This window comes from Equus asinus, chromosome 2 (genome assembly GCF_041296235.1).
Source record: "Equus asinus isolate D_3611 breed Donkey chromosome 2, EquAss-T2T_v2, whole genome shotgun sequence".
Lineage (NCBI taxonomy): Eukaryota > Metazoa > Chordata > Mammalia > Perissodactyla > Equidae > Equus > Equus asinus.
The window spans coordinates 65946070-65967765 of record NC_091791.1 but is presented as its reverse complement, the minus strand read 5'-3'; the positions used below and the strand labels follow the sequence as shown (position 1 = coordinate 65967765).

The following is a 21696-nucleotide window of genomic DNA, read 5'->3' as shown; positions in this document are numbered from 1 at the left end:
CGACTCTGCCCTGCTCCAAATCTCAACTTTGTCCTCAGCTGGCTTCCCACATGGTAGCAAAATGGTAGTTGCTGCAGTGGTTCCAAGCCTCATGTCTGCACATCACACCACCTGGAGCAGCAGCGATCTCTTCCCGGCCATCAAACAGAAGCCTTCCCACCAACTTTGACTGGCCCGACCTCAATCAGTCCCTTTGGCCAGGAGCAATGCCATGCACTGATTGGCTTCAGTCTAGGTCACTGTCCATCACCAAACTATCACCATGGCAGGAGTGGACATGCTACTTTTATTGGCTTAGGCCAGTCGAGACTCACCCCCAACAAAAAACAGTGGGAAGAGTAGTAGGGGACAGAATGGATGCCTGGAAAGGCAACTAGAAGATCCTCCAAGATCCATCTTTCCATGAACTGCTAAGCAGGCAACTCAGCTTCCAACCTAACCGGCCGTGCCTGGGGCAGGGGGCACCTTACGCCTACCTATTCACCAAACCCAAAGTGACCACTGAGAAAAGCACTTTGTACGTGTCCTCAGTCACCATGACAGGCCCTCCACCTGCCACTGAGTACACTAGCAGCCACTCTCAGTTACTACGACACAACCCTGAGGCATCTCCCCTCCCCCACAGAGCCAGCGTTCTTTGACTTAAGATATGTCTGAGACACAGGAGGGCTGGGTTCTGTCCCTAACTTAGCGGGGAATTCCTTTTGTGGGCCTCAGTCTCCCCACACAGTCAAAGACGGAATTGGACAAACTGAACCTAAAAGCTCTTCTCACTGACAGTTCATTCAATGCAGCAAAGGGAGAGCTTCTAAACCCTGGCATTGTGTATAGTCAAGCATCCCCATCAACTCCCCTCTGAGATCCTGCCACAGCCCCCCAGCTGGTGTCCCCACTTCACTCTGGTCCTGCTCCCCAGCCGAATGTACTTCGCACACAGCCCCCATTTGGTCAGTCACTGAGCAAGTATTTATTTACCCTGCTGGGTACCAGGTACTGTCCTAGATGCTGGGGATACAGCAATGAACAAATTCAACACACATACAAAAAGACCTCTGCCTTCATGAAGATTCCCTTCTAGTGGGGAGACAATCAATAAACAAGAAAATATTAGAAGTAAATGCTGAGGAGAAAAAAATTAAAGCTGGGAAGAGAATTTGAGGAAGGTTGAAATCTTTGGTGAAGTGGTCAGAGAAGTCATCCCTGAAAAGGTAACACTTGAGCAAAGACCAGAAGGCAGGGAGCATGACCCACGAGGTCAGCTGAAGGAATAGTGAGCCACGCAGGGGGAACAACAATTGTGAAGGCTCTGGGGCAGAAGCAGGGCGTTAAGCTGGAGGAGCAGAGCCAGAAGCTGGGAGAGTGACAGGAGACCAGGTCTCGGGCCGTGCGGATCACAGGGAGCCTTTTGGTGCCTCATTGAGTGAGATGTGCAGCCCCTCGAGGCTACTGAACAGAGGAGCTATCTCATCTGACTGATTTTCACAGTGCACAACAGCCGCTGCAGGGAAAACAAATTGAAGGGGCAAAAGTGTATCGGGAGTGCAGTGAGGGGGCCATGGCAGTAACTAGGGGAGAGATGTGGGGGCTTGGACCACAGGAGTCATGAAGGTGGTGAGAAGCGGTCAGAATCTGGATGTATTTTGAAGGAAGACCCAAAAGATCTGTGGATGCACTGGACACGGGGGTGAGAGAAAGAGTGGAAGCTGTTTACTGGGTTTTCAGTCCAAGCAAGCAGAGGATGAAGCTGCCATCCACGGGTAGGGAAGACCAGCGGGGAGCAGGGGAAGCAGGAAATAGCAAGCGCTTGGTTTCTGGCCAGTGCCCTTTATAAAAGGTAAACCTGACGGCACCAATCCTCTGCTCTAAATCTTTCAGTGGCTTCCGTGGCCTTCCAAGTAAAGTTCAACCTGTAACACATACTACAGTCCCTGCAAGACCCGGCCCGCCTCCCCCTCCAGCCACATTTCCATACACTGCACAGTCCTGGCTCTTCTACTTTTCACAAATCCACCCTCTTTCTGTTGCCTCCAGGTCTTGGGAACTGCTCTTCTCTCTTCCTGGAAAATTCCTCCCTGTGCTTGCAATTCCAAGCCCCAATTCCCTCATCTGCAAAGGGGGGAAGGAGAGTGTAGTAATGTAAGATGATTTTCAAGGGACCTTCCAGCTGCAGGTCTGCAGTCTGTGACCCTGGGTTTCTATGCCCTCCCTTGCCTGGTGCCAGGGAAGATTAGCAGCAGTCAGAGTCCAGCCAAGAGTGTCCCCAACACAGGCCAGGGTATTTGCCAAGGGCCAGCCTGAAATACACATGCCAAGGTTTGAAGGGAAAGAACTTGGGAGGGACGTAGAAGCCAAGTGCCCATGAAAGTCTGAGTAGAGTTAGGAGTGACAAACAGGATGGTCTGGAGCACACAAGAACCCCAAAGCCAATCTACCTTTGTCCTGCTAGGGTGCCCATCCCTTCCATCCCTGCTCATCCTTCCAGCCGGTTCCAGCAGCCTCTTCCCAAAGCTAGTCCACAGTCTCTCCTCTGCACGCCCAGGCTCTCTAGCCATCCGTGCAACAGCACTCAGCTCACAGGCTTAGAATCTCAAAGAGATCTATGTGAGCCTTCCCCTGGGGAAAGTGAGCCGGGGGGCAAGGACTTTAGCCCCATTACACAAACTCAGACTCTGAGTTCCAGACTGCAAGTCCAGGTTCTCCCCAGGACTCTTCCCACACTCCGCTCAATCCCCTCTTCCCGAGGAAGCCCTCCTGCTGCCTCCAGATCCTCTCTCTGCAAGCTGGTTAGTGGTGGACATGTTGGTCTCCCCCCTCACGTCTGGGCTCAGGTTTCATTTGCTCACCTCCATGGCCACCCACTCCAGGCAGAGTCAACCCAGAGCTTTACACACAATGGGAGTGTCTTAAACTTTTTATGGAATCAGATCATCAATGTACTATGCCCAAGACGTGAGCTTCCTGCTGGGGAGACATGACCTTTATCCAGTGGACAACCTGTTCATTGTGCGGGGCAGGCGGAGGAGCAGGGCAAGCCAGAGGGGCTGTGATCTCCCCACCCCTTGGCTTGCTCTTAATCCAGCTATCTCTTCTCACCTTCAGGATGTGAAGAAGCCAGAGAGAGATTCTTCCTCCTCTCTCGCCCTCCCTCACCTTCCACCCAGGGATGTTATGAGAATTAATGGGATAACAGATGAAGTGCCTCCAAGGAAACAGGCTACATAAATCCAAACTGTTGTTATTAACTTCCAAATTTAGCCCCCGGGATCAGCAAGGCATGCCGGATCTGAGCTGGGAGCAATCCCAGCTGCAGGCACAGCAAGTCCCCATAAAATCAGAAGCCAGGAGATAGAGGGCTCTGGGGGTCAAACGAAACCCTAAAAAAATCCCCCAGGCGTACACCTCACGGAAGACCCAAAGATCCTCTCAGCAATCCCACAAAGTACGCAGCTAGACTCTGCTTGTACGCCACCAGTGACAGGAAGCTCACTACTCCCCAAGGCAGCCCCTACCTTCTTTCATTAGCTCTGAGTTTTAAAAACTTCCTCCTGTCCAGCTAAACCATTTCGCCATATTTTCCATGCTCTGGGACAAATCTCACCCTTTTCCCACATGATAGCCCTTGACCAACAGCACCTCTCTCTGCTCATTTCCAGCTAAATACCTCTAGACCTGTCAAAGGCCTCACAAACCATCACCTGAAGGCAGGCCACCATCCTGATACTCTTTTCTGAATGGGCTCCACTTCGTGGTTTCCAAAAATAACATAACCCCCAGGAGCGGTCCAATAGGACAGGGAAGAACAGGACCCATCATTCCTCACCCTAGGTGCCCACTTCTTTGGAGGCAGCTGGAAGCAACCATTTGCTTTTTCAAAACATCCAAATCACACTGCAAAATCATGAAATCTATATTTAGGTCTCAGGCCATAATCCCTGCTACACATGTATCTGGCTAGTCAAGACCTCAATGAACCCTAGAAAAGACACCCAAGCTGGATGGGACCTCCTGGGAGCAGAGAAACACACAGAGCACAGAGATAAGCCCAGCCCTTGGAGCCACACTGACCTGAGCTCAAGGCTCAGCTCTGTCACTTACTGAACCACCCTCAGCAAATGGCTAAAATCCTGAGTTCCAATTTGCTTGTCTCTGAGATGAGGACTACAATGCTCCCTTTGCAGAACTGTTGTGAGGACAGAAGAGAATAAATACACACAATGTGCCCAGCACAGTGAATAATAGGTGCTCGACAAAAGGAGGACATTTTTGCTACATTCAAAGTCTCATGGGAGCCCTGACAGCAGTTTCCAAGAGCAGAAAACCCAGAAGTGGCAACACAGTCCATTAATTTTCCACAAGGACGCCAATACAATTCAATGGGGAAAGAAGAGTCTTTTCAACAAGTGGTGCTAGGACAACTGAGTAGCCACATGCAAAAGAATGAAGCCAGACCCCTTCCTCACACCATCTACAAAAATTAACTCAAAATAGACCATAGACCTAAATGTAAGAGCTAAAACTATAAAACTCATAAAAGAAAACATAGGCATGTTTGTGAGTTTGGGTTAGGCAATGGTTTCTTACATATAATACCAAAAACACAGGTGACAAAAGAAAAAATAATTTGGAACTGATATCAAAATTTAAAATGTTTGCCTTTTAAAGAACACCATTGAGAAAATGAAAACACAACCCGCAGAATGGGAGAAAACATTTGCAAACCATTTATCTGATAAAAGACTTGTATCTAGACTATATGAAGAACACAACTCAACAATAAAAAGACAACTCAATTTTAAAATGAGCAAAACTTAGACATTTTTCTAAAGACACATAAGTAGCCAATAAGCACATGAAAAGATGCTTAACACCATTAGTTATTATGAAGTGCAAATCAAAACCACAATGAGATATCACTGCACACCCACTTAGATGGCTAAAATCAAAAATACAGATAATAATAAGTGTTGATGAGAATGTGGAGAGATTAGAACCCTCATACATTGCTGGTGGGAATATAAAATAGTATTGCCTCTGTGGAAAACAGTTTGGCAGTACCCCAAGATGTTGAACATAGAGTTACCATACAACCCAGCAATTTCACTCCTAGGTATATATCCAAGAGAAATAAAAACATACGTCCACACAAAAACTTGCACATGCATGTTCACAGCAGAATTACTCATAATAGCCAAAAGTAGAAGCAATTCAAATGTCCATCAACTGACGAATGGATAAACACAATATGGTATATCCACACGAGGAATATTATTTGACAGTTCTAAGGAACAAAGCACTGCTGTGTGCCACAACGTGGATGTGCCCTGACAACATTATGATGCTCAGGGAAAGAAGCCAGTCACAAAATCATACACAGGGCATGATTCCATTTATACAAAATGTCCAGAATAGGCTAATCCATAGAGACTTTAAAGCAAATCAGTGGTTGTCAGGGCCTGGTGGGAGGGATAACAGGGAGAGACTGCTAATGGGTAAGAGGTTTCTTTTTGTACTGATGAAAACGTTCTAGAATTAGACAGTGGTGACTGTTGACAACTCTGTGAATACACTAAAGATGACTGAGTTGCATACTTTACAGGGTGAATTTTATGGTATGTGAATTATATCTCAATAAAGCTGTATTTTTTAAAAGGAATGAAGTACTAATACCTGCTACAACATGAATGAAGCTTGAAAACATTATGTTAAGTGAAAGGATCCAGGGACAAAAGACCGCATATTGTTTAATCTCATTTCTATGAAATGAATATGTCCAGCATAGGCAAATCCACAGAGACAGAAAGCAGATTAGTGGTGGGGGTCAGGGGTAGAGGTTAGAGGAAACAGAAAGTGACTGCTAACGGGGACACGGTTTCTTTTTGGTGTGATGAAAATGTTCAAAAATTAGGTAGTGGTGATGGCTGTCAAATCTGCGAATATACTGAAGCCCACTAAATTGTACACTTTAAAAGGATAAATATTGTGGTATGTGAATTATATTTCAATAAATCTATTTTTTAAGTTTTTAAAAAGACTTTTTTTTTTTAAAGTGGCAACATAGGGTGGTCTGGGAGTGACGAGCAGGAGAGAAGGCAGAAGTCTTAGCAACACGAGGGGTGGCCACCGTGGACACGTTAGCAGGCCCCTTTTCAGCAAGCACTCCCTCAGCCCATTACATGGAAAGGGGGCTCTGTGAGCCGGCAGGACCGAGAAGGGACCCCTCTCCTGGGCCAGGCCAGTCAGCATCTCACTCCTGGCAAGTGACAAGTAGGATGCAGGATATAATTAACATTGGTGGATGCTTGGGATAGGAAGCCTGGTGTAGCAGCTGTGGCAAAGAAAGGAGAGCAAAAAAAGCTGGCCTGCAGAGAGAGAATGGAGTAGACTCTAAGAGCGGGAAGGAGGAAGGAGGGGAGAGCTGATTGCACTGAAGTACTTTCCAGTCCCAATCCCAGGGAGGCCACCAGCATGGTCTACATTTTGGTTGTTAGACACCTCCCAGCTTCTGCTTTCTTCCTCCTGCCATAGCAAAGACTGGTAGCTGTCCCCCAAAACCATACTGCTCCCCTTGCCGGGGCGGGGCCTAGCCTACATTTCCCAGCCCTTTGCAGTTAGGTGTGCCAAAAGACTAAGTCACACCCAATGGAATAGGGGCAGAAAACGACATGGGCGACTCCTGGTCAGGCCTTGGTGCAGAATGGGTGCCTTTCCTTCAGCTGTCTTTCCCATTCTGTCTGGCACATCCGGGTGACCATGAGGCCCTAAAAATGGCAAAGTCACAGGACAGAAGAAACCTGGGTTCCCGAATCACCACATGCAGAGGGAAGTTTTTTTTTTTTTTTTTTTTTTTTAAGATTGGCACCTGAGGGGCCAGCCCCATGGCCGAGTGGTTAAGGTCGCGCATGGTTAAGGCCACTGCAGCAGCCCAAGGTTTCGCCAGTTCAGATCCTGGGCACAGACCTAGCACCGCTCATCAAGCCATGCTCAGGCGGCATCCCACATAGCACAACCAGAAGGATCTACAACTAGAACATACAATTATGTACAGGGGGGCTTTGGGGAGAAAAAGAAAAAAAAGAAGATTGGCAACAGATGTTAGCTCAGGCGCCAATCTTTAAAAAAAAAAAAAAAGAAGGAAACAGAGAAGAGATTGGTGGTTGCCAGGGGTAGGTGGTGGGGATGGGGGGCAGGTGGGTGAAATGGGTAAAGAGGGTCAAAAGGTACAAACTTTGTTATAAGTTGTGGGGATGTAAAGTACAGCATGGTGGCTACAGTTAACAACACTGTACTGTATATTCCAAAGTTGCTAAGAGAGTAGATCTCAAAAGTCCTCACCAGGGGCCGGCCTGGTGGCACAGTGGTTAAGTTCACAAGTTCTGCTTCAGCGGCCTGGGATTTGCAGGTTCAGACCCCAGGTGCGGACATGGCACTGCTTGTCAAGCCATGCTGTGGCAGGTGTCGCACATATAAAGTCAAGGAAGATGGGCATGGATGTTAGTTCAGGGCCAGTCTTCCTCAGCAAAAAGAGGAGGATTGGCGGCACATGTTAGCTCAGGGCTAATTTTCCTTAAAAAAAAAAAAGAGTCCTCATTACAAGAAAAAACAAAATTTATAACTATGTGAGGTGATAGATGTTAACCAGACTTAATGTGATCATTTCATAATATATACATGTATCAAATCATTATGCTATACACCTTAAACTACTATTATTTTATATGTCAATTATATCTCCATAAAATAGGAAAAAGAAAAACACCTCAGGGTGGATTGAAAAAAAAAAGGAGGAAATGGCATCTGAGCAGCAAATGGCTCACCTGTTGTCAGGAGGGGAGCCAGTTCAAGGTGAAGAGGCTTGAAGTTCAGTCCTCTCGCCACCACTGATGAGCTAAGGGACTTGGGGAAAGTCACCCAACCTCCCTGTGCCTCAGTGGCCTCATTCACAAACAGAAGAAAACGTAGTGCTACCTGCTTGCCCAATGGAGGTGCCAGATCAACTGAAGAACTTTCTTTCCTTCTCCAAGGAGTCCTGATGGAAAGAGGCATCTTGTTTAACATGTTTCCTCACCAAGGAGAGCTGCAGCTCGATGATGTTTTTCCTATGGGTCGGGAAATTTCTAAGCAAACTCTCTGAGTATCATGGCAGACAGTGGGAGCCAGCAGAGGGCTGGACCAGCCCCTCTCTTGAATCCCCTCTGGCTCTACAATACACACGTGTACAGCTCTCTGAAAACACTATTCCAGAGACTAAGCACCCAGACAGAGCGGCTCAGTTGGGTGAGCGGTCACCGTGAGGCATAGGACGCCAATACCTGGATTAATGAGGGGAATGCTGAAGCCCCCCACACTGTCACAGGCCCTCCCTCTGAGGCAATGTATTTTCAGAAGAAATACACACTGCAGCTGAGAGAAGAACAGGGTGTAAATCTTTCCCACTTCGAATCAATGTAGCATAGAAATCTATAGAGGCAAAGCCTCGATGTGTAAAGATCTAGACTTTTTAAAAAATCCAATTTGATAGGTCCCACCAAGTCCCTGGCAAGGCTTACTTAAATGGATACAGGAGATGGATGTCGTGCAATCAGAGTTCCTTGAGTAAGACAAGTCTGTCTCCTCCTCAACTCCCCAGGGCAGGATTTTATCCACGGAGAGAAAGACACTGAAAGTCAACTTCTCAGCACCACTCCCTTGTCTTACAGAGTAGGATACTGAGGCCTAGAGAAGAAAGAGGACTTGCCTGAGATCACGAAGTATGACTGGGGCAGAGCGCGGGCTTAAACACAGGCTCCCCACCCAAAAATGTCAAAGACCTGGTCAGAGGCATCCCACTAGGGAGAACACTGAACCAGAATCGGGCCACTGGGGTTCGTGTGTTCCCCCCAAAGAAGCTGTAAGCCCCTTGGCTCGGCAGCTACAAATGAGGAATGCTGTTTGCACAGGATCTGCCAAGACATTGCAGCACCGATAGGTAGACATCAAAATACACATGTGAACAGCAGAAAGCCCTGCAGGTTCAGCTTCTCTACGAGGGCCAAATCCTATAAACAAGCTTACCACCCCCATTAGACCTTCTCTGAGAAGAAAGAGTGACCTCTCCAGTTGATGTGACAGCAGGCTTTTTTCACGCCTTCACAAGTCACGACAACAAAGCAGGCAGCATCCAAGCCTGCGCCCACAGTGCCCCCTCGTGGGAGTCTTCAGGGCTCATCAGACCTCTTTATTCCACCAAAGGGAAGGCCAGTGATGGGGCGGTTGTAATGCTGCCCTTCTTAGTCTCCACAGCTGTCCCCTCTAAAATGTCCTTCCCTTCTAGCTCACTGGTTCTCGAACTTCAGCCTGCCATCAGAATCACCTCCAGGACTTGGTAAAACATACGTTGCTGGGCTCAACCCTGTTTCTGATTCAGTAGTTTTGTGGTGGGGGCCTGAGAATGTGCATTTCCAGCAAGTTCCCCGGTGATGCTGATGCTGTCTGTTCAGGACCACATTTGGAGAACCACTGCCTTAGTTAATGTCTCTGCACCCATCAAGACTCAGTGCAAATTCTACTCCTTAGTGAGAATCCACAAATGCCTTCAAGAGTCTCACAGAATGTCAAAGCTGTGTAACTTCGACCAAGTTCCTTAACCTCTTTGAGCCTCAGTCTCTTCATCTGCAAAATGGGGATAATCATACCTCCCTCACAGACTGGTTACAAAAGGCAACTGAGATCATTCATGTTCAGTACCTGGCACTTACAAAGCACTCGGTAAATATTAGCTATTCTGCTGTCATTATCGTTTCTATTAGAAGTAGTAACAGTAGTATTGCTGTTCATTTGCCAGCTTCTTGAAGACGGAGACCATGTCTCCTACATAGAGACACAAAATTCTTAGAGACTCTTTAGTCCAGTTTCCCTAACCTAGCTGATCAGTAGCACCACTTGTAAGTTGTTAAAACTTCAAATGCTTGGGGGCCACCCAGAACTAGTAACTCTGGAAACTGGGGCAAGATGCCTGAGCATTTGTATTTTTAACAAGCCCGCAGGTGCCAACCACTTATCTAGCCCTTGTACCTTATCTGGACACAGGGAAATAGAGGCCCAGAAAAGGGAAGTCCCTTGCCCATCCACGGCCCCAGCTGGACGGAGGCTGAATGGGGATCAGAAAGGAAGTCTCCTGATTCCCAGTCCAGTCTTTTTTTTCCTTCTCCTCCCCAAAGGCCGCCAATACATAGCTGTCTATTCTAGCTGTGAGTGCCTCTGGTTGTGCCATATGGGACGCCACCTCAACATGACCTGATGAGCAGTGCCCTGTCCCTGCCCAAAATCCAAACTGGCGAAACCTTGGGCCGCTGAAATGGAGCACGTGAACTAACCACTCAGCCACAGGGCCAGCCCCCCAGTCTAGTCCTTTGCCCACCAACCTAGACTGCTTGGATGCCATCTCATCAACTCCTAACCTCCCGCACAAATACCCTCCAACATACCTGATGAACAAGCCAACAACTAAATTATCTCCCATGCAGAGAAATTCAGCATGTGAAAGGATGTTCAATCCAATGCTGTTCTCCAGCATGTTTTCAACCAAAATATTGAACAAGACAAATCCTTGGCTGGCCTACAAGGTCCCCCTCAATCTGTTCCCTGCTGACCTCTCCAGTCCCATTTCCCACAAGAACCTCATTTGTACCCAAATTCCTAATTCCCAGACCAGGGACAGCTTGTTGTTCCGGGGGTCTCACTTCTGCAATGTCTGGCGTACAAGTTCAAAGGTGAGCTGGGGGAAGAGCAGATGAAGTGTGGAGGTGTGTTCACTCCCTAGACCCACACTACACAGCTCCAGAACTTAGGAAAGCCCCTGCTTTGCTGGCAGAAATGAATCAAGTCTCATACCTCTGTGCACTTGCAGCCAACCTAAAGTCTATTTTTGAAATAGAATTTCTCCTACCAGAAATGCATTGTGCAAAACTGCTGGAAGCCACCCAACTCACCACAGGGCCTTCCATCTCACTGATTAAGGAAGAGAAAGCCAATCTGCATGTTCTGCTCCCACCCTCCCCACTCATACCCACTCTTCCCAAGCACACCTCGTCCTACAACTCATACCCACTCTTCCCACTCACTTCGTCCTACAAGTGCCTGCTTGTTCCACCTGTTTTCTCTTTCGTGGCTCCAAATGAGACCCCTGCTCCTGTGCATCGGGATCAAATCATGTGTCTTGCCCCTGTTAGTGTTATTCTCTTGGAAGCCTTCCAAGACCCAGCCACCCTGCACCAATCCTCACCTCTGGATTCCTATTATGTGACTTAACACCATTATACACGCTGCTTCTTCATAAGGAGCAGAAGCCAGGCCATGAGACTGTGGATAAGTTCCTTAACCCCCTGAGATTTAAGGGCAGGGACAGCTTCTCTATCCATCTCCCTAGCTCCCACCCAGAACAGGGACCAGTGCACACAGCAGCTCAGTAAGCAGGGAATTCACTTGGCCATCTAATACTTGTTCAATAACCCCATGGTAACAGGCACCTTGCTGAGTACACAGTTAGGTATACAAAAATCATGAGTCTCATACACCATTATATACCCTGCAGAAAACAGCTACTCAATATTTGAGTGACTAAATAAACCCACAATATAGACTCTAGAGACAAGACAATTGCATTCCAATACCAGCCCTATCCCTCAGTTGGGTAAATTAACTGCTCTAAACCTCTCCAACATGGGTCCAGTGAGACCTGCCTCTTGCGGTTATCTGCAGATTAAACAAGATCATTGCTCATATAGTTTAGAACAGCACCTGCCCTGGCTTCAAAGGTATAATGTCTTAAGATGCGGTCTCTAAAGGGAGCCCAAAATAATCAACTTGCCACAGAAGCGAGCAGAGCATTGTTAAAAGCTGCCTGATCTGATCTGATCACTTGGGCACATGCAGCAACTAATAGGACTCAGGAATACTGTTCTAAGGCCAGCTGTAAAGCACCCCAGGAGTCACTAGAGACTCTCTGTCCCCTTTTCAGAACACCTCTAGCTTCTCACCAGACAAGGATCTTCAAAGATCCTTGCTACCTCTCACAAAGCCACAGCCTCCCAGTGACCACTGTCAAGTGGAGGGAAGGGACACACTCTCCCTGTTGACTCCGATTAGTAAAATCAACTTTGCATTTTCTTGGAGGTTCTTTCAAAGCCTGTTGACAGCAGTGTGTGGTCTGACTACTGTCAGGGCCAACAAAGTGCTGGATCTCCAAGAATCCTTAAGTTCAATAGCACAACTGTCCAAAATTTAAAACGAGGTCCTCCAAGTCCTTGCTTCCTGGCAGTTGCTTAGCACTTCAGTTTCCAAACTGTTCTCAGAGGTGCTACCTCATTTTGAGCCTCAAAGTAGCAATGAGTCAGGTCAGCAGAGAAGATACCCTTGGAAGCCCCCACTTAAGGTCAACCCAATCGGGGACCAAATGACTTGCCCACACACCCATCTGGACTAGACTGAAGGAAAGCAGCATGCAGACACAAGAACAAAGGGCAAGGAGACAGAGGGCGCATGCTAATCATAGGAGCAGAGGCTGTGGTGCTGGCTATGGTGGACCGGCCTATACCAAAGCACTTGGACAACTCCCTATCACCCTGGAAGGTGGGCCAGCTGTTGCTTTTGATACTTCAAGAGGCTGGAAATCTGCATCTTTATGTAAAATCTGTCTAGTTTAAAAATGCCTTGCCTGTCCAATAAAGCTTACAGACAAGACGGCCAGTTTGTGACTTCCGCCAATATCCCGTCCCAGGCAGTTCCCCTGAAAAAACAGGCCCAGCTAGAGTTAATCACAATTCCCTTCTCCAAAGAGGGTACTGGCTGAATGACTGCAAACTCTGCCCTCCCTGACCACATCCCAAAAGAAAAACCTCTGCATCTTGTGACCTGGACGCCAACGTTCACCTCCATCCAGGCTTCCTGCAGCTGTGTCCTCTATCTTCACATCAGTCCCTAGTCCCTCTGAAAACCAACTCCCACCCTTCAGTTCTTGCTCCACTGCTTCCACTAGCTCTGCCCCTGAACTTCATGACCACCAACCCCTGCTCCCAAATTCACCTCCTGCCCTGTCCGGGAACAGCCCAACCAAACAGGAGCCTTTTCCAGCATATCTCCCAGGATCCTCACCACCTTGGCCCTGCATGCTGCTCACCAGTCCTCTGCTCCCTAGCTCCGTCACAGGAAAGTGCATCTCAAACTGGAACAATTCGCCACCAGGCAAGGATGACCTCTGGCCTCCATGCACTGCTCACTTAAAAAAGCCACTCACTTCAAATCTCCTACTCCACACCACCCATTAGCCATTGGGGTGAAAAATGAAGCTTGCGGGCCTAAACTCCCCGACTCCTTCACACTTTCTCTACAAGTAGACCACTGGTTTTATTGCCTGGTCCTAGCAAGGGAGTACAAAGCAGATACCCTAGCAAGAGAACACACAGCCATGGGGTCTACAAACCCAAGTACATACAGCCTCAACATAGGCACAAATGGAGTAACTACACCCATCCTGCCCTCAGCCAGCAGGTTCAGCCACCTATCTATACACAAACCTGCCCTCCAGTTTGTAGCTCCCTCAGTCAAAGGCTTCTCACCATGCTGTCTCCAAAATATTAGACCACCATTCCTTCCTGCAACCCTCTCATACCACCTGCTGTAATGATTCTTGCTTTTTCCTGGATCCCTTTTCTACCCAACTACCCAGGTCTTTCAGTTCTCTACTGCTTCCTGAGGTTTCTCTGGAGCTTTTCATCCACTGACATGGTTCTTAATAGCATTTATAACCTTGACTCCCAGATGGACCCATGTAAGGTGCAAATCATATACCAACTTCAGGAGAAAATGGCGTCTAAAACCTGTTAAGCCATCAATGCCTCTTCTTTCCCATCCCAAACACAACACCCAAGCTCTCAACTCAGATTTCCTACCCTCCCAAGAGGCACCTCAATCCACAAAGTGACCCTTAAACAACTCTTCCTCAAATCCCCCAACCCCACACAACTCACCAATAACCCACAATCCAGGCCTCAATCCTGATGTCAGAAAAAGCCAAGCCAAGAATCAGCACCCAGCAAAGATAACACTAGATAACCCTCAATGTTTCATAAAAAGCACGTACAATTAGATTTACCAAGCAGTTATAAACTATACCCAAAGAGTCATGAACTAGAGCCTCTTTCAAATTCCCCACTCATAATAAACCACTCAATTATTCCATAAGCACAAACCTGCAATGCACAAATAACAATTATGACAGATCCTATTTACTTCAGGATAAACGAAAATGTTATCTAGTAATTTTAATTTCTATTAAGGCCAGCAAATAATTTTTTCACTAACAAGGACTAAGTGAGGTTCTAGGAAGACCAAAAAGGAATTCAGATTTCAAGGGTCTCTTTCAGGGATGGCAGATATTAACAGGAGCAGGCCAGACTGACCCCATATGCTCTCATGTTGCTGATACTCTCCACCTGACATCTCTGTGAGATTACAGGGAAGGACGAACATCACCACATCACACCAAGTTTTCACTGAATGTTTGATGGAACATGTGAACTTGGGCAGCAACCGAAATCTGCTCAACAGCAGACTAGTTTCATAACACTCCCAGTAAAATTCAAATATATTTCAAACAACCAGACACATAAAAGTTCAGTTTATTAATCCTCTCATGAAAAATCTGCACAATCACCACAGATAAAGTCACTGCAGAATCTTTACTCCTTCTGTGAACGAAAGAAAAAGAAAAATTTAATTAGCAACTGCCTTTAATTTAAAAATTAAAAGTTCAAATTCTTCAACAAACTCCAAAATTAATGACACTTATGTAGAAAAAATATTAGTAACTTAGAATCATGTTAAGTTTTTGTGATCATAACACAATGTAAGCATCAATAAATAAAACTTACAAGCATTCAAGTTAGGAACAAAAGACGAGTTAAAATTAATAAATTTTAAAAACAAAACCATGTCATTATTAGTTTAAGAGGCTACAACTCTTAAGAGCACTTGTAAATCTACGTCTAAATCTATTTCACATGCTCTACTTTTAAATTACCGCATCGGTTAACCAAGAAGTCTAGTGATCTAAATGAAAAGCTTGAATTATACCTGTTGTCCAATCTCCAGCTCACTGAATCAGTGGCAGGGAAGGGAGAAAGGAGGAGGGAAAAGGGAAAAGAAATGTCTCATTAATAGTTCCTTTTGAAACTCCAAAATAACCTGCATTTCAGGGCATGCAATCATAAACCTTAAAGATGACCAGTTTGTCCTTTGCAATTGTATATAAAGCACTCCCTAGACATTCACATTGATTTTATTTCTCCCAACCTTGAGACCACCTTGGTTGTTTACTACGGTTCCTGTAAAAACAAAGTGGCATGATGACTCCACAATGAAGAGATCATTATGCCAACCACAGTGCCAATGCAAATTGCCACTGCCTACTACAGAAGAAGTAGGTCTCTGAGCCTGGGCCCCTCTGCTCCGCCCAGCAACATCGTGCTGGGCATGCTAGCACAATCAACAGACCTGGGAATTATCCCAGACTAAAGTCTAATTTTACCACAATGGGAGAGTCCTAAATAATCAAGCAAGTCTTTTAAAACCTGTCTCAGCTCAACACTTTAAAAACCACCATTGCAATGAACAAAAGCACTTAGTGCAACTTAGTATTTAAAAAAAGGCAGAATTTAGCTGAAATAAAAATGCTTCAATTACTCTTCAAAATGAGACTATTTATTCCTTAACTTAACCCTATTGTACCCAAAAGCTAAGAGCAAACACCAATTCCAACATCCGAACAAAAACTGACTTAAAAGGAACATTACTGTTTTTTTTTCAGCCAAGGAATACATGTGTTCATTTATGCATTAATTTTCCAGCTGGCTTTCTAAGTAGTACTAGTGACATGCATGAGTGCAACTTGAAGCAGGAATAGTGACGGCTCAGTTCCCCACAGGTAAGTCCTCGACACGTCACCACTCAGCACTAGCACATGGGACTCAAAGGCTGAATGATGAGTGTTACACGACCTTCAGATCTATATCAGAAGACAGATGTTGACTGACTCTTTTTGCAATCTCTGAACGTCTGTCAACAAGTATAAGCCTCAGAAACAGGGAGCGGTTCTAAGCAGCGAGTAGTTGTTCCGGCAGTTCATCCATTACTGCAACTCCATGACACTGGGCAGTCAGTGTGACTAGAGTCCTGGGCAGGCATACCAAGCTTACTGCCCGGCCTGGCAGGGAGTCACGGTTAAAGGAAGCACACAGGGACAGTGATCATCACTGTTTCAAAACCCTACTACCTCAGACCTACTCTCACCCCACTTTCCACGTTACTGGTTTAGGCTGCTTAAATGTGCAAAAATGTTTTTTAAGTGGGGTAGTAGACCATTCTGGCCAAATACTAACGGGGAAAGCCTGTTTATCAAAACGTGAATACACAAACATCTCGAAAATTTTTCAAATAAAAAAATACGGGGGACCAGCCCAGTGGCACAGTGGTTAAGTTCACATGCTCTGCTTAGGCAGCCCAGGGTTCGCTGGTTCAGATCCTGGGGTGCGACCTATGTATGCACTGCTTATCAAGCCATGCTGTGGTAGGCGTCCACACATCAAGAGAGGAAGATGAGCACGGATGTTAGCTTAGGGCCAGTCCTTCCTCAGCAAAAAGAGGAGGATTGGCAGTGGATGTTAGCTCAGGGCTAATCTTCCTCAAAAAGAAAAAGAAAAAGAAAAAAGAAAAAAAAGGGACATCACATCGAAAACTGGAGATCAAGTAATAAAAGCAAAGGAAGGGTAAAGGAGATGGTAAAAGGCGGCTTTGAGTGGATGCTCCCAGGACAGAGATTTACCAGACTTCCTGGACCAATTTATTACCAGAACTGCTAGAGAAGTGACCAGTCTCCAGGGTCCCCAAGGGAAAGACTGCTCATGACTGGAAGGGGGGCCCCTTCCCAAGCCCTGTGTTAACTAAAGCCATTTCCTGGGTATGTAACTGTCTGGGACACAGCATTTCCCAAGTGCAAGTTAAAAGGTACCTACTTAGTAGGGTATTCACCTTCCTCCAGTGGGTCACTTTACAACATAACATGCACTTTTGAGTTTCCAAAATAAACACGATTAAAAGTTTTTGTCCCTTGCTATTTTAAAATACTATTTTAAAACACAGCAGTGGTACTATAGTAGACCATACTACATAACCCTGTCATCCAAAAGCCAACATGCAAAGCATTAAAAGCAAACTCAGTGAAGGTGATGCATCCCCACACCGTGCTCACGATCTCAGTACCTGCTAGACACTTCACTTCTGATGAACAAGAAATCCAAGAAAGTAGAGGGAAAAGGCAAAAAAAAATTTCACAGAACACTTGATTATTTGTTAATTTAACAACCCAACACCTTAATTCCATTCAACTATTTACAATTAGCTAGCAAAGCTGGTAAAAAGCTGCTTATCATTAAAATCACTTAAGCCTTGGCTAACTGGAGAGGAAAGCAACTGATATCTGAGCTGCCTCTCCAGCATGCCAGGAAAACACGGGCCACACTGATTCAACGGCTTCTTAAACCAGCTGTTCATTTTCAGGAAATAAGGTAAATCTCAGGGAACTAGACCTGCTCCCCCTTTAAAAGTCTATGCCAATTAGCAGTAAAATGAAAACTTTTCCTGATAGGGCTTGCAAGGTGCCCACCAGGATCACTGAACCGATGTGGCACCATGTTGGGCTAATCTGTGAGCTAAGGGGTGGGCGAAGCTACTCTACTGAGGTGTTAAGACACTACATTACGGAGCGTCTCAAAACACATTACCTTCTGTAATCCAGAAGAAGTGGAAAAAGAAGAAACATTAAAAAAGGTTATTAGATCCTTTCTACACACTTAAGACCTGCAAATGACATTTCCGTATTTCCCTTGAACTATACCTTTTTGCCAGCACCGACATTGGCCTTCGCAGTCCCCCTGACTTTCTTCATTCTGTTCTTGCGTTCCTTTCGTTGTTTTCTTGAGGTCTTTTTCTTCTCATACAGGCCATGCTGAAGGCGAAAGGAGTATACATACGTGATTTGCAAACATCAACTCATCATTACCCACTAATCTGGCAGGGAAATTGACCAGGTCAGAGCCCAAGAAATGCAGCTTCCAAATCAAAACTTCTCAAGAACATTTAACAATACTTGTCTGTGCCAGAAGAGGAAGGGCCATCAAATTATGAGACAGTATGTACAGAATGGCACAGGAAGCAAATGTCTACTCGACGCTCCCTGCGTGGTAAGTTCAAGGGACCCGCTGTTACTGTCCAGCCTTGAGTCTACAGCTCACTAGATACCCACATTTTGGCTTCCCTTCAGGGTCTCTTCCCTTTGCAACTCCAGTATTATTCCAGGCTGAGAGAGGAGTCTTTACTAAGCACTCTACCCACCCCCAATGAAGAGTGCGCGGATTTACTCATCTCACATTGCTCACTTTTGCACTTGCTGTTCCTGCACCTAGAAGACTCCTTCCAAATCTTTACAATGATCTCAGCTTCAGTGTCACCTCCTCAGCAAGGCCTCCCAGACCACCAGTTAAAAAGAATGCAGCATCTCACCACATCACCATGATTTCCCTCACAGCTATTCTATGGGAAGAGTTATCCAACAGCAGGGAGGAAAAACGGTTACAACATGAGATACAAGAAATATTTCAAACTACCAATCCATTTGCTAGTTCTCGAGCTAAAAAGTAAGATAGGGGGCATCCCCAGTCCACTGTAGTTCACTGTAGTGCTTGGCACTCAAGAAATGATCAAAAACCTTTCAGTTCCTAGCTACCTAGGGGAGTTTAGTCCACTCACATTTGGTAATAAGGATCTCAATTTGGTACCAACCTAGCTTTCCAAACTCACCCCCTGCTTCCAGCCCCCATCTCCACAAGCACCACTTCTCCTGCCCTTCTAGACCCAGCTCAAATGCCACCTCCTCAAACGCTGCAGACCCCACTTCTGAACCCCTGTACTTTATCAAAGAACCTCTCTCATCCCCTTCCTTTCTCTGAACCCCTTCAGAGTTCTTTAGGTGCTTATGTTGCCCCTCGCCAGACTGCTTGCTCTTGCTCATTCCACTGAAGCCACAACATAACATTACTGAAAAAACGTCTTCAGCAGCTGTACAATAAATGAGGAGACCTACTCTTGCAAGTCTATGTTTTGGTTCATTTTTCTTTGCATAATCCAAGGAATCATAAATCATGCCAAAGCCAGTTGTCTTCCCACCACCAAAATGGGTTCTGAATCCAAATACAAAGATGACATCTGGTGTGGTCTTGTACATCTTGGCTAGTTTTTCCCGAATTTCTGTCTTGGGTACCGTTGCCTTCCCAGGGTGAAGGACATCTATGACCTAAAAGGAGATATCAAGTTTAGTATTTATTATAATGAAATACATCCTTAAAAGTGAAGAACAATTAACCCAACTTTGATGGGCCCCTCCTTACCATTTGTTTCCGCTGAAGTAGTCGGTTGGTCATGAACTTCCGGGTCCGGATAGTTACTGTGTCATTCTGAAAACATCGCACATTAGGTTAATACTTAAACTTTTCTCGACCTTGCTGTGATTTTCCAAGATCTAGAACTGCACTGTGCAAATCGGTAACCCACAGCCACACACAGATAATTAATTAAAATTAAATAACATTAAAAACGCAATGTCTCGGCAGCAGGAACAACATTTCAAATGTTCAAAAGCCACATGGAGTAGTGGCAGGAAAACTTCAAAAAAGCAAAAAAGCGACAATTTCCTATGTCCTCCCAACCTACTTATTAGCAGAGCACCAACACACAAACTCAGTACCAAGAAAATGCACTCAACAGCTCGGTGTGAATCTCTTAAGTTTTACTTCACTTTGTTGTGGGAATCACTCCAGAGCAGGGTTTCTCAACCTCAGCACAATATTTTGGTCTGGCTGGTTCTTTGTTGTGGGGTCTGACCTGCGCATTTTAAGATATTTAGTAGCAACCTTGTCCTCCAGTATTAGATGCAGGTCCCCACTTCTCTATTGTGACCAAGGAGGTCTGCAGACTTTATCGACTGTTCCCTTAGGAGCAAAAATCCACCCCACCAGTTAAGAACCACTTCTCTGGAGTAAAACGGAGGCTCATACTAACGCTACAGTCACAGCACCGTGTTCACAGCATCCTGCACAAATATGACACAAGCCCTGCACTGCCTGCACATCCTTCACCACCAAACTCTACAGCCCAAAGAAAACCGTATTCCCTTCTGAGTGACCCAAAAACTCCCTTTACACAAGTAACTACTAAGGAATGGGGGCATTCAGCATACTTAGAACGACTAAAACGAAAGGTTTTACCCAAAAAAAGAAGAAAGGACAGGTTTTCACGGCAGCAAATGATTACGAGATTTCAGCTTCAGTTTGAAAAACCACAAAATAAGTTCACTTCAACAGTACTCAATTCTTGAGAGTGAACGGCCGGGGAAAAATGACTTCCACGTGGAGTTAAAACAGGTGAACCTTTCGAGAGACGCAGCTAACTAGTAGTGACTGAGGGCAAGCCTTTTGGTGGCTTCTCTTCCCAGGGTGTATTTCCCCAAGGAAAAACAGGAGGACCCACCCGGCTGACAACATCCGAGCTTACACGCGGGAACGGGTTCACTCGCCGCAACTCGCCCGGGCGCCGCCAGCACCCTCTTCACCTCTTAGGCGGCCATCACCTGCCGACTCCCTATCCCACACTGGGATGCAGGAAGGACGCGTCTCACCCCACCCCGCCCAATCCACTGTGCTCCAGGAGGCCGACCAATGCAGCAGCCACTCCCGCACTCCCCAGGCCCTGGACTCGGAAGCACGGCAGGTCCGGATAGCCAGCGCAGCCCGGTCTCCCCGCAGGCGGCTCTAGGGCGCTCGGCAACCGGCCGCCGGCAGACACAGCCAGGGATAAGCAACTGAGTTTCAGGCGGCCGTAGCGCAGATGGCGGGATCGGGACACGAAGGATGGCTCCGATACGCAGCCGATGACCACAGCAGAAAAGGGAGACTCACCATGATGGCCGTGGATGCTCAAGCAGCCGGAAAGGAAAAGAGGACTGCTATTCGCCGGCCAATCATATCAACGCGCACGGAAGGACCCCGGGCGGCACCGGCGTGGGGGCGTGGTTCGAATCGCGAGGCCGACCGCGCCAATGCCGGATTGAAAGGCCCCATGGCCCCGCTCGTTGATCCTGGGCCACGTACCCCGCGATTCTAGACTGGCCAATGGGAGGCGGAACAGCTGGGACAGCTAGGTTTATGGAAGCACGACTTTAGTTTCAGTTCAATTCATTATACTGAATTGTCCGTACTTAAAATTCTGGTAAACCGAATTATAGTTTAAATTACCTCTATCCGAGTTAGAGGTTGGTAAATCTGGAAGGCATCTTAGGAGATCCCCTCCACCAGCTCCTCACTTTGCAACTGGGCAAACTGCAGAAACCCTTTGTCGTTTCAAGTACACAACACTGACCGTTTAAATGTATTGCTGAGTATCATTTTTATGAAATTCTTTGGTGATTTTCTGATTGAAGATTAAAAACTCTTTAATTGTCTTTTTTTTGAAAATCTTAATCCTTCCAAAAAATGAGCTTTTAATATTTGCTTGATCCAGAAATTTGTTAATTGTTGAAAATGAAACAAAGAACATAAAAGTGTGCATGTTCAA

General features: G+C 46.2%; 1 protein-coding gene across 5 annotated transcripts in view; it reads right to left on the bottom strand.

Annotated features, from left to right (window-relative positions):
- RPS24 (ribosomal protein S24) overlaps positions 1 to 21131 on the bottom strand; it is a 253477-nt gene extending 232346 nt beyond the window's left edge. The window contains exons 1-7 of one of the 5 annotated variants that reach the window (XM_014837120.3): positions 21042 to 21131; positions 19476 to 19541; positions 19172 to 19381; positions 17927 to 18037; positions 17293 to 17310; positions 15109 to 15130; positions 14639 to 14723 (exon numbers count right to left, since the gene is read on the bottom strand). In XM_014837120.3, coding sequence (XP_014692606.1) covers positions 17305 to 17310; positions 17927 to 18037; positions 19172 to 19381; positions 19476 to 19541; positions 21042 to 21044 — 396 coding nt within the window. In that variant the 5' untranslated portion in view covers positions 21045 to 21131 and the 3' untranslated portion in view covers positions 14639 to 14723; positions 15109 to 15130; positions 17293 to 17304. Of the gene's footprint in view, positions 1 to 14638; positions 14724 to 15108; positions 15131 to 17292; positions 17311 to 17759; positions 17817 to 17926; positions 18038 to 19171; positions 19382 to 19475; positions 19542 to 21041 lie in introns of those variants that run through there. The other 4 variants (XM_014837124.3, XM_014837103.3, XM_070491166.1 and 1 more) reach the window with 4 other exon arrangements.
- Positions 21132 to 21696: the final 565 nt, after the last annotated feature.